Source organism: Dendropsophus ebraccatus, chromosome 12, assembly GCF_027789765.1.
Source record: "Dendropsophus ebraccatus isolate aDenEbr1 chromosome 12, aDenEbr1.pat, whole genome shotgun sequence".
NCBI classification, from domain to species: Eukaryota; Metazoa; Chordata; class Amphibia; order Anura; family Hylidae; genus Dendropsophus; species Dendropsophus ebraccatus.
In genome coordinates this window covers 56,662,059-56,678,440 of record NC_091465.1, presented here as the reverse complement: position 1 = coordinate 56,678,440, position 16,382 = coordinate 56,662,059, and the positions used below count along the sequence as shown (strand labels likewise).

At 43.5% G+C, this 16,382-nt stretch overlaps 1 protein-coding gene across 6 annotated transcripts in view; it reads left to right on the top strand.

Annotated features, from left to right (window-relative positions):
• Positions 1–16,148, top strand: part of DRC12 (dynein regulatory complex subunit 12 homolog) — a 38,799-nt gene extending 22,651 nt beyond the window's left edge. For all 6 annotated transcript variants that reach the window (XM_069947576.1, XM_069947572.1, XM_069947573.1 and 3 more), the window contains 3 exons: positions 10,933–11,025; positions 14,791–14,921; positions 15,049–16,148. In XM_069947576.1, the coding sequence (XP_069803677.1) occupies positions 10,933–11,025; positions 14,791–14,921; positions 15,049–15,177 (353 nt within the window). In that variant the 3' untranslated portion in view covers positions 15,178–16,148. The remainder of the gene's footprint in view (positions 1–10,932; positions 11,026–14,790; positions 14,922–15,048) is intronic.
• The last annotated feature ends 234 nt before the right edge of the window (positions 16,149–16,382 follow it).

Sequence of the window (16,382 nt, the reverse complement as noted above, 5' to 3'; positions counted from 1 at the left end):
CATTTACGCCGTTCGCCCTATGGTAAAACTGACTTGTTATGCATGTTCCTCAAGTCGTTACGATTACTATGATATATAACATGTATAACTTATATTGTATCGGATGGCCTGTAAAAAATTCAAACCATTGTTAACAAATATATGTCACTTAAAATTGCTCCATTCCCAGGCTTATAGCGCTTTTATCCTTTGGTCTATGGGGCTGTGTGAGGTGTCAGTTTTTGCGCCATGATGCGTTCTTTCTACCGGTACCTTGATTGCGCATATACGACTTTTTGATCACTTTTTATTACATTTTTTCTGGATTAGATGCGACCAAAAATGCGCAATTTTGCACTTTGGAATTTTTTTGTGCTTACGCCGTTTACCGTGCGAGTTCAGGAATGTGATTAATAGTTCGGGCGATTACGCGCGCGGCGATACTAAATATGTTTATTTATTTATTAATTTATATTTATAAAATGGGAAAAGGGGGGTGATTTGGACTTTTATTAGGAGAGGGGATTTTTTATTAATAAAAACACTTTTTTACTTTTTTTTTTACATGGACTAGAATCCCCCCTGGGGGGCTTGTATATACACAGCAATGATCTCTCATAGAGATCAATGCTGTGTATATACACAGCAAAGATCCATGAGATCGGTCATAGATTGCTATGGCCTGCTGCAGGCCATAGCAATCTACTGCCGAGCCGGGATCAGCGTCATTCCGACGCTGAGGCCCGGCACGGCCAGAAGAACGGATCTCCCCCCCGCGATCGCATCGCGGGGGGGAGATCCGACCCACTAGACACCAGGGATGTGATGTCTGAAGCCCTTCAATGCAGCTATCAGGTTTGACAGCTGCATTGAAGTGCTTAATTAGCCGGCGCGGCAACGGGACCCGCGCCGGCTAATAGAGGCACTGCCCGGCTGCACGTGTCAGCCGGGATCAGCGCCGTTCAGAGCGGGGTCCCGGCGGGACCCCGCTCTGAACACCCCCCGCGGCGCCATTAAAATTGCTCTATTCCCATCCTTATAACGCTTTTATCATTTGGTCTATGAGGCTGAGTGAGGTGTCATTTTTGTGCCATGATCGGTTCTTTCTATCGGTACCTTGATTGCGTATATGCGACTTTCTGATCACTTTTTGTTAACATTTTTCTAGATTTGATATGACAAAAAATGCTAAATTTTGCACTTTGCACTGGGTTTTTGAGCTTATGCCGCTTACCGTGCGAGATCGGGAATGTCATAATAGTTCGGGCAATTATGCACGTGGCGATTCCAAACATGTATGTATGTATGTATGTTTGTTTATTTTTATAAAAAGGGAAAAGGGGGTTAATTCAAACTTTTATTAGGGGAGGGTATTTTTATTAATAAAAACAGTTTTTTTCTCTTTTAGTAACTTTTAGACCTTCTGGGGGACTTTTATTGTTACTTAAAGGGGTTATCCAGCGCTACAAAAACATGGCCACTTTTCCCCTTACTTTTGTCTCCAGTTCAGGTGCGGTTTGCAATAAAGCTCCATTTACTTCAATGGAACTGAGTTTTAAAACCCCACCCAAACTGGAGACAACAGTAGGGGGAAAGTGGCCATGTTCTTGTAGCACTGTATAACCCCTTTAATAGAGCAACGATTGATTACATCATTGCTGTATTACTTTGGTCTGCAGCAGACAAGACACATTGATTGCCGAGCCGGGATCAGCATCAGTGTGACACTGAGCCCCGGCTGGCTCAGTAGAAGGGATCTCTCCTCTGCGATCCCCCCACTAGACACCAGGGAAAGGGGCACATAGTACATTTAAATGCGATCAGACCGTACAAGCTACAGTTGGCAACAGGGATGGCGGTGGACCAGAGCGGGTCTGAACCGCCTCTCCTTTATCAGGACGCACAGTTACGTTCTGATACGGGAAGAGGTTAAGTAACTCTGCTTTCTCCTGATCCCCCGTTGTTATTTCCCTGTCGCCATTATTTTGGGGTCCTACATGCTCTGACCTTGGATTTTTTGCAATAATATATTTGAAGAATTGGGGGGGGGGGGGGGGGGGTTCTTTTGCTATCTATGGGCATCTGCCTTTCATTGTGAATTTTTCTGCGTTTATTACCTTTTTGCAGGTTTAATTGACCTCTTTGTTCTGTTTAAAGGCTACAGCTGACCCCTCTGATTTGTATTTTTTGAATGCCCTTTTTTGTAGTTTATAGCCCTTTTAACGGTTGTAAGCCATGTGGATTTGATTTTAATTGTTTAGACTTGTTACCCATAGGAATAAATTCAGCAGTACAGTTATTTAATGTGGATTTTAGGATTTCCCATTTATTAGCTGGATTAGTATGTGACAGCAATCGCTCCCAGTCTATGCCTTGAAGTTCAGCCCTTAACCCAGGAAAATTGGCCTTTTTTAAAATGAAATGTTTTTGCCCTCCCAACATGTCTTTGTTTTCTACACTTAAAGCTAAAAGTCCCTATATTGTTGTCCAGTAGTGGATTATAATAGGGGGGTTTTGGGCTGCAGCCCGGGGCCCAGAGCTTCTGGGGGCCTATGACCACCCAAAAAGACTTATACTTTTAGTGGTGTACTGTCTCCTGGCTACACTTCTGCCATGATTTGCAAAAAATCACAGTTTTTTTTATGGCAATTTTGCACAAATCAGGTCATCATGACATTATCGATACTGTTCTATAAACGCAAGGCTAGTGCCGCCATAGTTACAGTGGGGTGGGGGGGCCCAGGCTTTGTGAACAGCCCGGGGCCTATGGTAAAGTTAACCCGCCCCTGTTGTCACTGTTACCCATGTGTTCATGGACATTGACTTTCCCAACCAGCTCAACATTGTTATAAATAACCAGATCCAACAGTGCATCGCTTCTTGTTGGCTCCTCCACAAACTGGCCCAGAAAATTTACCTGCAGTAGTTTAAGAAATTGTCTCCCCTTTTAGCTGAACCATGACCCCAATCTATATCTGGATAGTTGAAATCGACCATTATTATTATTACAGTATTAGGGCTTCATCTAGGGGCAGATGTTGGTAATTGCTGCATGTTATTACTTGCTGTAGTTTACACCGTGTGCGTGGTCAGTGGCACTAATGTCTGCCTTACTATGCTATTTAAGTTACTGTTTACTTGCTTAGTGGTCTTATTTTCATACACATCTGGGCTATTAGAGGCATTGCATGACCTCTGCTCCAGTTCTTTGCAGTTTTATTTTTCTTGCTCAAGTGCTGCTATGTTGTTATGCTGTCAGACAACTCTCTCCCTCCCCTACCTGTCACTATCCCCCTTTCTCCTTCCTCCCCTTCTTTCCACCCCTCTCTCTCCCTAACCCATCCCTACCATCTCCTCTCCCCCACCTATCCCTTCCCCTCCATCTTGCTCCTATCCCTCCCCTCTTTCCTCTCTTTCCCTTCCCTTTTTCACCCCAGATCCAGGCGCCTTATCCGAAGACCACTCCTTTGGGGGTATGGGTAAAGCTGTCCTTGACCTATTGGGAACCTACATCTCACTACATTGTGTCTGTAGGGATGCTTCCTTCCTTCCCTTCCTTCCCTTCCTTCTCTTCCTTCCCTTCCTTCCTTTCCTTCCCTTTCTTCCCCTTCCCTCCCCTCCCCTCCCCCATAGGCTGGTTGCTTTGTCTATTTCCTCTCCCTTCTCATATACCAGAACCATATCCTGCCCACTCTCACCCCTCACCCCTGTTAGTCCCTCTCAACTCTTTTACATGTACATGTCTCTTCACTGGAGTTGTTTGCCCGCTGTGTTGACTACCAGGCCAGTTTTTCCACGCACCCCGCCTTCTGGCACACATAGGTGTCTGGGTGGTCGATGTTTAGTCTACCATTCGTCCTTGTGTGAGGGTTTATACCCACTCTCTTTACTTTCCTTTTCTTTCTTCCCCTCTGCTTCTCTCTCCCACTTTACACCCCCCCCCCCTTTGTTGTTCTCTAATATTGAGTGATGTCACCTATTTGTTTTGTTATTGTCTGTGTTTCTGTCAACGCACAGGGCCTAAATGTTTAATTGAAGCATTCTGCCCTGTTGTGCCTCCTCTGGTCCAAGCAGGATGCGGTTGCTTTCATTCAGGAAAAAAAGGGTAAAAACCTTACAAAAATAGCACAAAAGGGTACATGACATAACTTAACTATTTTCCAGCAAATCTCATACCTCGTATAATAATTAGCTCTGTCTTGTACGTAACCGTTTGCATCCCTTTGCCCTTGTACCATTCCCCCCCCCCCTTTCCAGGCCAGGAGGAAAAAAAAATTAAAGTAAATAGAAGTTTCCCAATCCATCCCACTCCTCTCCCGAAACCATCTACCACTTATCCCATTTCTTTAAGGGTTTTGCTGTTCCATTCCCTTTAGCCTTATAGAACCATCCTTCTAAACATCTGACTCTGTTTATTTGACTAAGCCATTCATGTCTCGAGGGGCTATTGGGGGATAGCCAATTTCTAAGTATGCTTAATCTGGCTAAGAATAATACAGTGCTAATTAGTCTTTTGTCACCCTTCTGCTCCTTTTCCTCACCCAGTATGGCTTGAGTGAATGTCAGATTGTCCTCCAGTAATCCCTTTTTCTTCAGTTCTTCTATTACTTCTAACCAAAAGCTATGGATTTTTTGGCATGACCAAAATAGATGATAAAGGTCCGCTCCCTCCAGCCCACATTTCACACATCTGGAGTTTTCCCTTAGTCCAATCCTATTCATTAATACCGAAGTGTAATGGGTTCTATGGATAATCTTAAAATGGGTCAGTTTATACTCAGGATTAAGTGATACTTTGGAGACACTACTTAAAATATTTTGCCAACTTTCCTCTGTGAGTAGACCAATATCCTTTTCCCATTGTGCTCTGTGACCTTTTGTGATTAAATCATACTTTTGTACTAACAATATTTAATATATGTCTCATGCCTCTAATATCCAAGATATTTTGTATGCTCTCATTATAAGTGACTTTAAACAATTCTCTACTATGTGAGGCTTCATATGCCTTCCTAAACTGCCAATATCTAAATTTGTGCTGCCAGAGTATCACTACCTGTCCTACTAATGTGTCTATACTTTTAAGCTCCCCTCCTATAGAAAAAATCGCTAACTTTCACACACCCTCTTCTTTCCCAATAGGCTTGTGATTCAATTCTCAAATTCCAAAATCCAGTGAACTCTAAACTACTCCCTACCTTACATACTCTTTTGATCTCTTTCCAAACTTTACAAAATAACTTCCCAAACCAATCTTTAGTCGTTGCCTTAAAGGACAAGTGCCATGAAAAACTTTTTCCTAGTAATTGAAGCCTATTACAAAGTTTATATAACTCTGTAATGTGCTTCAATCACCTATCTGCCTCCCTTCCCTGTCTTTTCCCCCTTCCACCCCCCACCAGGAACTGCACTAAACTCACACAGACCTGATTACTGTCGTCACCGTCACCAGGCAGCTCCTTCTTGTGAGTCATCAGCAGGAGGGCTGCTCTAGGTCCTGTTACACCAGCCTCCCCCTCCCCTCCTTGTCAGGTGACTCTGCTTGCTCAGCTTATCTTCTCTAGTGACATGACTCCTTCACTGAGTCCACGGCAGCAGGAGAGAGGGTATGAGGGGAGGGGGGAGCTGCCTATGTGCTGGAGTCAGTCGGAGGGAAGATAAGCAAGTGAGATGTGACAAGTGATGGCTTGCAGTTGTTCAGCCAATCGGAGCTGACCAAGCTGAGTCACCTGACAAGGCAGGGGAGGGGGGAGGCTAGTGTAACAGGAGAAGGAACTGAGAGAAGAGCTTGGTGACGGTGACGACAGTAATTAGGTCTGTGTGAGTTAGGACACTTCCTGGTGGGGGTGGAGGGGGGAAAAGACAGGGAAGGGAGGCAGATAGGTGATTGAAGCATATTACAGAGTTATATAACTTTGTAATGTGCTTCAATTACTGGGAAAAAGTTTTTCATGGCACTTGTCCTTTAACTTCAAATCCTCCAGCTTCCAACTGTACCCAAATATCTCTTCTCCTCCCCATAGAGCATTCTTCTTCCCACCATACTGCCTTCTTATGCGCCAGGAGGTAGCCCAACTGTGCAGCCAAGAAGTATAATTTAAAGTCCGGTAACCCGAACCCCCTATTTTTAAGATTAGGGCAGAAATGGGAATATTTAAGTCTTACCCTCTTTCTTCATCAGATCAGCCCATTCAAAACCTGCTTAATCCGTCTAAACCACTTCTCACTGATCCAGATCGGAGTGAAAGACAAGAAGTAGTTGATCTTGGGAAGAATCACCATTTTAACTAAGGCTAATCTGGCTGACATACTCAACTGCCGACGCTCCATCCTCACCGGCCACCACCTCCGTCTCCGCCATCCGCCCACCAGACCAGTCTTTAACTCGTGCGATCTCCAGCCATGCTCGGCATCCCCAGGGCCAGGGCCAGGCCAGGTGTTGAGGGACGGCTCTCGGCGGCGCTACGTCATGCCGCACATGCCGCCTCCAGATATATCATCACTCACCCAACTCTACAGAGCCTGCCTTCTTGGAACAGTCCATTCTTGCGGTTAAGGACTTTCTGGAGGGTGTGGTTGTGTTTGTTGGGGATCTTATAATAGCTCTCAAACCTGTTCTTGAAACTACGTCGGGTCAATCTTCTTTTTCTTTCTCTGCTCTCCGCCGAGCCAAACAGTCTCTTTATTCTTTCCATCTGATGGACGTCTGGCGACTCCTGCAACCCCTAGAAAGGATTATACTTTCTTCTCTCATTCCGATAACCTTTACTCCTGCATTGACTACATGTTCTTGTCCAACTGTCATCTGGACTTCTTGTCCTTTTTGCAACAATAGACCCCATATCCTTTTTGGACCATGCTCTGATCTGTCTCTTTCCCTTGAACCCCCCTCCTCAACCTATGACATGGAGAGACCCTGTGTACGAGACCCTGGAGCCTCTGCAGAACTCCGCTCTAATTTATCCCACTATTTCTTCACTAACCTCACACCTGACTCCTCTCTATTAGCCATTTGGAAGGCACATAAGTACTTTTATGTAGATAGCGTCCAGACTTAGGCTGGGTTCACACTACGTATATTTCAGTCAGTATAATGGTCCTCATATTGCAACCAAAACCAGGAGTGGATTAAAAACACAGAAAGGATCTGTTCACACAATGTTGAAATTGAGTGGATGGCTGCCATTTAATGGCAAATATTTGCTGTTATTTTAAAACAACGGCTGTTGTATTGAAATAATGACAGTTATTTACTGTTATATGGCGGCCATTCACTCAATTTCAACATTGTGTGAACAGATCCTTTCTGTGTTTTTAATCCACTCCTGGTTTTGGTTGCAATATGAGGACCACAATACTGACTGAAATATACGTAGTGTGAACCCAGCCTGAGGCTGCATTCACACTACGTATATTTCAGTCAGTATTGCAACCAAAACCAGGAGTGGATTAAAAACACAGAAAGGATCTGTTCACACAATGTTGAAATTGAGTGGATGGCCGCCATATAACCGTAATAACTGCCATTATTTCAATATAACAGCCGTTGTTCTAAAATAACAGCAAATATTTGCCATTAAATGGCGGCCATCCACTCAATTTCAACATTGTGTGAACAGAGCCTTTCTGTGTTTTCAATCCACTCCTGGTTTTGGTTGCAATATGAGGACCACAATACTGACTGAAATATACGTAGTGTGAACCTCACCCTTAGGCTATGTTCACACTACGTATATTTCAGTCAGTATATGTATATTTCAGTCAGTATATTTCAGTCAGTATTGCAACCAAAACCAGGAGTGGATTAAAAACACAGAAAGGATCTGTTCACACAATGTTGAAATTGAGTGGATGGCCGCCATTTAATGGCAAATATTTGCTGTTATTTTAGAACAACGGCTGTTATATTTAAATAATGGCAGTTATTTACTGTTAAATGGCGGCCATCCACTCAATTTCAACATTGTGTGAACAGATCCTTTCTGTGTTTTTAATCCACTCTCCCAAATACTCTCCCTAGTCTCCAAGATTGCCGACCTTGATAAACTCCATAAAAGAACGCTACCGGTAGCAATAGGGACCGTACTATCTGCCTTACATAGTAAGTTGAGGGACTTCACGTTTACCAAAGCTTCTTTTACACGATGCCGCCATCACTTTTATAAGTTTGGTAATAAGCCTGGCAAAACTTTAGCTGGCACCCTGCGGGAACAGCGGACTCGGTCTTTGATTTCTTTTATTTCCTCTCCCTCTGGCACAAAACTCTCCCTGTCCTCACAAATTGCAGATGCATTTCGTGCCTATTATAAAACACTGTATGGCCTCACTCCCCCGTCCCTTTCACCCTGCCCTTGTGATCTCCTCTCCTCTATTGCCTCTTATATGTCCTACTTCATCCTGTCCACACTACCGAAAGAAGCCATCTCCTCCCTAGAGGCCCCAATTACATTTGCTAAATGGAAATAGGTCATTAAGGCGCCTGGCCCTGACATCTTTTCTATACCCTATTACAAGACCTTTGCTCCCGTCCTCCGTGATTATTTCCTCTTCGCTTTTAACTCATGATTCTCGCTGAGCACATAATATGGTGATCCCTAAAGAGGGTAAAGATGCCTCTTTATGTCAGAACTATCGTCCTATCTCCCTGCTAACTTAAACTTAAGTTATTTGCCAAGATCTTAGCTTCACGCCTGACCCCTGATCAGGTTGGATTCATGCCCAATGCCCCATGGGGAAATTAATATCATACAACATGCCTCAAGTTTCTCCCTCCCAGTCATACTGCGCTCCACTGATGCCGAAAAGGCCTTTGACAGAGTTAGTTGGCCTTTCCTCACTAGTACACTTCGTCACCTAGGTCTCAGCTTCAGTATGGTGACCTGGATAGGGTCACTATACTCCTATCCTTTAGCTTAGGTCTCGGTCAATGGTCTCCTTTCCACACCTTTCTCCATCTCCAACGGTACTCGACAGCGTTGCCCCCTCTCTCCCCTTATCTTTATACTTGCCCTGGAGCCCTTCCTTCGTCATGTCACCCTAATGTATCTGGTATTTCCCTAGGAGGCCAGGTGCACAAAGTTGCGGGGTACGCAGACAACCTCCTTTTTTTCCTTTCTAACCCAACTTTCTAAATCCATTCTTCCTCTCCAATCTCCTCTCTTAATTAACTAGATACCAGTCGTTAGCCAACTATAAAATTAATCTTCAGAAGCCTGAGGATCTGAATAAATCCTTGTCCTACGGCCCAATCCCTGGAAACTTCCTGAGGTAGCATAGAGGTACATTCTCTTGGTTTGAGAGGTGCACGGCTAGCTAAAACTACACTTTACCATCCCAACAGGGGGAAGGGGGGTTTGGACTACCTAATCTCTACCAATACTGTGTTGCAGCTCACCTCTCTAGGGTGCTTGATTGGCAAAGGCATGCTCTGCCTAAACTGTGGGTTTTGGTTGAATCTGGCCTTTCCCCAATCTCTCTTCTGGCAGCTCCCTGGCTTCCTGCCTCAGTCCATTTGGTAGGCTCATACCCACAATTACACCTACGCTTAAAATATGCCACAAACACCTGTTGGCCGCTTTTCTGGCACCCCATGCCTCCCTGTTGTTTCCCATTCCCCGTAATACTGCCTTTTCCCCAGGGATGCAAGATCCTACTTTTCCCAGATGGTCCAAGGCTGGTTACTTCAGAGCCAGGACTTTTCTGCAGGCCTCCTCCTGGCTCTTACTTATTGCCCTTAAAGATCTCTCTGACCCCTGTCCTTATGGGTTTTGGAGAGCTCTTCGGCTTCACCATTTTCTTCTTTCTCTCCCTTCCCCCCTCTTCTTTTGCTTGCTAGCTCACAGCCTTTTAATCTCTCTGCACGGGTTCCAGACCACTTCGGCGTTTCCTTTCTCTCCCTTTGCTTCCATTGCTATCCCCGCCAGACCAGCCTAGCCCTCGATGCCTGGGAGGTGGACTTAGGCTTCTCTCTGTCTGCCGCTTGGGCGTTCGCAGTTACACATTCTTAATCTATCTCATCTTGCACACAGGATGCCGGGTACAAGGTCCTATCCAGATGCTACCGGGTCCACACACAAATATATAGGATCTTTCCTGAGGTCTCACTGATGTGCTGGAGGAATTGCGGGGAGGAGGGCTCCCTCCTTCATACGTTCCTGAGTTGCCCTGAGTTCCGGAGTTGCTTCTACCTTTTATAGATCATCCAGTGGCTTTTACTCCAGAGTTCTTCCTTCTCCACATTTTTGACATCCCCATAAAAATTACCGCCACTAAGTGCTCTGTCACTTGGTTAAGGCAGCAAGAGCTTGCATACCTACCCTTTGGCTCTGCCCGGACCCCCCCCTCACATTTCTATGTGGTTGAATTATTATGTTATATTTTAAAAACTTTAATAAAATGGAGTTTAAAAAAAAAAAAGAAGAGGACATTTGGGGAAGTTCGTTGTAAGCATACAAAAGACAGAGGGCAAACAACCAAATAAGACTAATGCTAGGCACTAAGAAGATGAAAGATCAGCTTTACAAGCACATGCCTTGCAGATTGCAAAAATAACAAAGCCAGGAAATGTCTATATCCAGCTGTTTAGCTGCTTCTAGTACCTGGTGTTGTGGCACTGCAGGCCTGCCCAGCAAATCAGTGGATTCAGCAAGGATAGAACCTATTCCGGGGTATATATTAAAAAAGGCTCCCACCCAGAGAACCCCTTTAATTTGCACCCAGCTGAGATGTCTAATTTGGCTCTCCATTAAGTGTACATGCTATTTGTTTCTACAGTATATCACTTAGAACAGTGGGTTATTTATCTTATTTGCATATGACAATGCATTAGCGCCATGTTAAGAATTGCAATATACATGACTAAGACTTAACACATACATTACCATTTGCATATTTTTATGTTGTAAAATGACCTCTAACATGCAGAGAAATATTATTGTGTTTGTTATTATTTAGAAATGACAAGGCAGCATCAGGATTTGGAACAGCAGAGCTCAGCGCGTATACAGGATTTGGAGGAAGAGGTAGCAGAATTAAAGCTGCAGTTGCGTGAGTGTACAAAACTAATTTACATAGCTTTCAGATGGCTTGATGGTTTGTGCGGCCATTAACTTATCATTATCGCCTGCTATTAATAATGATTTTATGAGCCACACAAAAGATGCAATAAATAAATTACTGTTTTTTAATGTGTAAGAGGACCTTAATGGTGCGTTCACACCTACAGGATCTGCAGCAGATCTGCAGCAGATTTGATGCTGTGTTCAGTTATTTAAATGAAATCTGCTGCAGAAAATCAGCTGCAGATCCTGTAGGTGTGAACGCACCATAAAGCGGTTTTCCAGGCTAATCAGATTGATGGCCTATTCACATGATAGGCCATCAATCACTGATCAGCTTTTCAGGCCCTTTACTACACAGAAGTGGGCCAACTGGCTCCGTTCATTGTATATCGGTGGCAGTGCGTAATTACAGCTGGTTTCGGAAAGAAAACTAGTTCTCTCCTAATGCAAAGGAGAAATTATTTTTTTATATGTTATTTCATAAGCAAAGTTAGACAAATTCCTAATATACAGTAATTGTGGGAAATGCACCCCCGCCCTGACAGGAACCCCTAGTCCTTGCATTAGCCCACAAATACCCCTGGCCGTCTGATCGCATAAGAAGTATCAGCCCTTTCCCGTGCAGCGGGTATTGCGGTCCCAGCTGCCTCTCTCCCTCTGCAGTGGGGACCACGACAGAGAAGCGTTCACCCTGCTGCATGGGATGGGGCTGATCATCATCAGCCCTGTCCCGTGCAGAGATGGCAGTCCCCGCTGCCTCTTTCCCGCCAAACCTGATTAATTACTGCAGAGGGAGAGAGGCAGTGAAGACTGCCAAAGCCAAGCGCCGCATGGGATGGGGATGCTACTACTTATGCCATCGGGCGGCCGTAGGTGTTTGGGGGGCTAGTGCAAGGATTGGGGGCTGCTGTCAGGGCGGTGGGCGAGCTGGGGGGGGGTCTGTTCACTACACTGGACAGAAGTTCTGATCTTGGGATCGGGGGGGGGGAAGCTTTGGGGGATGATTACACTATGGGTTTCTGTCAGGGCAAGGGGGAAGGTTTGGGGGCAAGCTAGAGGGGGCCAGAATTTTGGGTAGAAAAGTACAGGAATAGCCATTAAATGGAATTTCTACATATACTGCGCCCCCTGCTGGATCCTGCAGGTATAGACGTATAGAGACGTGACATCACTTTTTTTTTTTGAGAAATTGAAGCCTGTATGATTTAGTAAATTGAGGGTAATAGCACTATTTCCATTTCCCATAATTAGTGTATATCAGGAATTTGTCTAACTTTGCTTATAAAATAACATATTAAAATTGTTTTAGCCGGAGTTTTCCTTTAAATGCTTTAAATGAAACCTAAATTTAAAAATATTCAAAATATATAATTTTAGAGATATAGACTCACTAATCCCCTGGGTGCCTACTTTGTTTGATAACCTGTTGTATCTAGTTAAAGGGAATGTGTCATCACAAAATAACTTATTGCTTAGTGTCACTGTCATAAAAAAAAAAAAATTCAGAAATCAATAGTACAGGCCCTTTTAAAAAACTTTGTAAATGGGTTTATTAGGCAAGTATGTCATTATCTGCAAAAGACTTTTCACAGGTCTCCCCCTCCCCCCTCTCCTTTCTGTCATCCACTGCTTATTATCAGGAAATCTCGACTGTTTTACATCAGTCGAATCCTATCTGTTCTATGGAGAGGGGAGGAGGAAGGAGGGAGATTAGTCGGCAGCAGAGAGTAGAGAACGACAGATTACACAGCAAGGAGCTGTGTAAGCGGTATTCAGAGGTCAGAGAGGTCAGGGCTGACTTCAGAAGAGACAGCCTGGTGATGTAGCTGTAAATTAACTCTTTGTTGTCCTGTTTTGGTGCCTCATCTCCCTCCAACCCTCCCCTCTTCATAGAGAACAACGAAGACAGGGGGGAGAGCTTCAAACTGCTTTTTGATGATAAACATGCATTTTTCGGCTAATAAACCCAATTACAACTTTTCTTAAAATCACCTGTACTATTGATTTCTGCAATAAAAAAAATTAACAATAGTGACACTTTAACCCCTAGGCAACCCTGGACGTACCCGTACGTCCAGAGCCGACTCCATGTGTGCACAGCGGGGCCGCCGTCCCGGTTGCCACTCGTAGCCCGGGACCGTGGCTATTAGCGGGCACGGTCCGATCGCCGTGCCCGCTAATACTGTAATTGGATGCAGCTCTGCACTCGATTGCTTCCGGCTGCAGCAGCCGGAAGCAATCAATATGCCTATCTCATCGATCTATGCTGGATATCTATGCAGCATAGATCTGTATGAGAGATCAGAGTACTTATACTAGAAGTCCCCCAGGGGGGCTTCTAGTATAAGTGTAAAAATAAAAGTGTTGTTTTTAATAAAAAGCCCCCTCCCCTAATAAAAGTATGAATCACACCCCTTTTCCCATGTTATAAATAAAAATAAATAAATAAACATGTTGGGTATCGCTGCGTGCGTAATCGCCCAAACTATTAATCACATTCCTGATCTCGCAGGGTAAATGGAGTAGGCGCAAAAAAATCCCAAAGTGCAAAATTGCGCATTTTTGGTCGCATCCAATCCAGAAAAATTGTAATAAAAAGCGATCAAAAAGTTGCATATGCGCAATCAAGGTACCAATAGAAAGAACACATCATGGCGCAAAAAAAATGACACCTCACACAGCCCCATAGACCAAAGGATAAAAGCGCTGGGAATAGAGCTCATGTGGGTTTCTAGGTGAAAAAATGCAAGTGCTATGGCCTTTTAAGCACAAGGAGGGAAAAACGAAAACGCAAAAATTGAAATTGGCCTGGTCCTCTAAGGGTTAAATATTGTTTTTATGTTAAACATATTTAAGAATTTTTCTATGTATATTATAAAATAATCCTTAAGTTTTCATTCTCAACACTGTCTGGTGATAAGAGGAGACTGCTGTAAAGTGATCTGTGACATTACAGCGACCTATGACACCAGTAGATAGAGGAGACAATAACCGTTCCCTGTGGAATGACCTCTTTAAAATAAAAGCCACAGAGCGTACTTAGTAATGTTTCACATTTATCTCAAGGGAACAGACTATTGTTGTCTACTGTATGTCCATGAAATTGGCTGTAAAGCATCTCAGTAAGTGCTGTTAAAAACAGCTTAGGCAAGATTGCAGCCTCCATAACAATGTACAAAAAGTGATATAAAAATTCAGGCAGAAAATAATCAGTAAAGAAAAATTTAGGTGATACATTCTCTTTATGGACTCTGTGTGGACTCTGCTCAGAATCCTGTCTGCCTCACTGTTAAAATGTAATGTATTAGGGCACCACGACTCTCTGCTCAAAGAATTGACATCTGATTTTACCTTCTTTAACCTTTTTACCATCTCTTATAAGGTGTCCATATGTTTTCAATAACTGTTGGCCAAAGTATTGTTCAGCCAACAGTTATCCTTCACAGCTTTGTCGTACACTAACATTCATGCATTCCCCATGAGGAGGGGCAGGCTCCAGCCAGACTGCGCTAGCAGCAGCTTAGCCCTCCCAGAACAATAGGGTCAGGCATTGAAAATCTATCACATCTGACTTTTCTCAAGATTCAGGAGGCCACAATACACCTTATACTGGCAGCTGCACCCTGCTGGTGGTGGCAGATTTAGAAGATTTTAGTATACAGTGTATAGACACCTCTTCAGACAAAACAGTTTGTCTGATCCTGTTTACTCCACTTAGATCTTAATTTTTTTTTGTTTCCTTGAAATACAGACAATTCTCAGCAAGCTTTTAAGTTGCTTAGCGAGGAATCGCAGCGAACTACAAAGGAAAAAGATGCAGAAATTCAGGAGTTAAAGAAACAAGTGGAAAGCATGGAGACAGAATATGAGCATATACTTCATGTAAGTGGTTTTCTTTAAGTAGTTGAACTGTTCAAGTTTTTTAAAACATGAATGCAGGTAAAAAGTACCTAGTGTGCATCATACCATATACCTGATATGTGTCTATATTTATCTATTTCTCTAACAGTCCTCTCTGGATCAGATACTATCTAAACTTGCTTTGGCTGGACAACAGTGGGAAAAAGAATCTTTAACCATTCATCAGCAATACAAACATATGCTTCAAGATTGCGGACTAAACCCTCTGGACATCTGAACGATAAGAAGGGTTTTCCCACAACAGTTATTTCTGGCAAATCATCAGGATATGTTGTAACTGATCATAAGATTATAGTGCACATTGATTTTTTTTCTTTTATGTACAATTTATTCAGATATCCAACCAGCGTCCACAAACCAGCAAAAATGAAAACTAAGGATTCAAGATATTTAGCCACAGACTACAGTAAGACTTCTATTCAAACTTTGTCAGCATTCTCCAAGAGTGAAAACAATGATAAAGCATAAAAATCATCTTTGGATCTACTTTAAAGTGTCACTGTTGTTGAAATTTTTTTTTTTTGCAGAAATCAATAGTACTTGCGATTTTAAGAAACTTTGTAATTGGGTTTATTAGCCGAAAAGCTCTCGCCCCTGTCTTCATGGTTTTCTATGGAGAGGGGAGGGGTGGAGGGAGGCACCAAAACAGGACAACAAAGAGTTATATTAGGGCTACATCACCTGGCCATCTTCTCTGAAGTAAGCACTGACCTCTCAATACCGGCTTTCACACTGCTCCCACTGTGTAATCCTTTGTTTTCTGCTCTCTGCTGGCACTAATTTCCCTCCTCACTCCTCCAGGGGGGGACCTGGGGAAAGTCTTTTTGAATGCATATAATGGCATATTTGCCTAATTAACCTAAATCGCCTGTTTTATTGATTTCTGCTGAAAAAATTAAACAACAGTGACACTTTAATCATCATAACTACACAATGTCCTGGTTCTGGTTATGTTGTAATGAGTGGCAGAGATTAGTATAGAGGTAAGATATGTGACTTCCCGACAAGAGGGTTATAGCGCAACAATCAGGAGAAAAGGAACAGGCAGTTATCTCCCTATGTAACAGAGCCAGTGATTAGCTTGTCGGCTAATGCTGTCTTTCAACATTTTAAAAGATCATCTGCCACCGGCCGCACATCTCTCTGTGTAATACAGCTGACGACTGATTAAAGAAATGTTCGTGCAGCCCTGCCACACGTTTATCGTGATTATGTCTGCCAGGCTTTTCTCTGCTTTTGCTACTCTCTTAAATGCACAGTCTCACTAAATCACTAGACTTATGCAGGGAGGCCTCCCTTTTACTGACTGACTGCTGTAGCACTGACTTCTTGTATTTGCAGCCTGACGATTACAACCTCTGCAGCCCCTCTCACATTGCTGGAGGTGGCCCTTGTCCCTGACAACACCCCACTGTCCCTCAT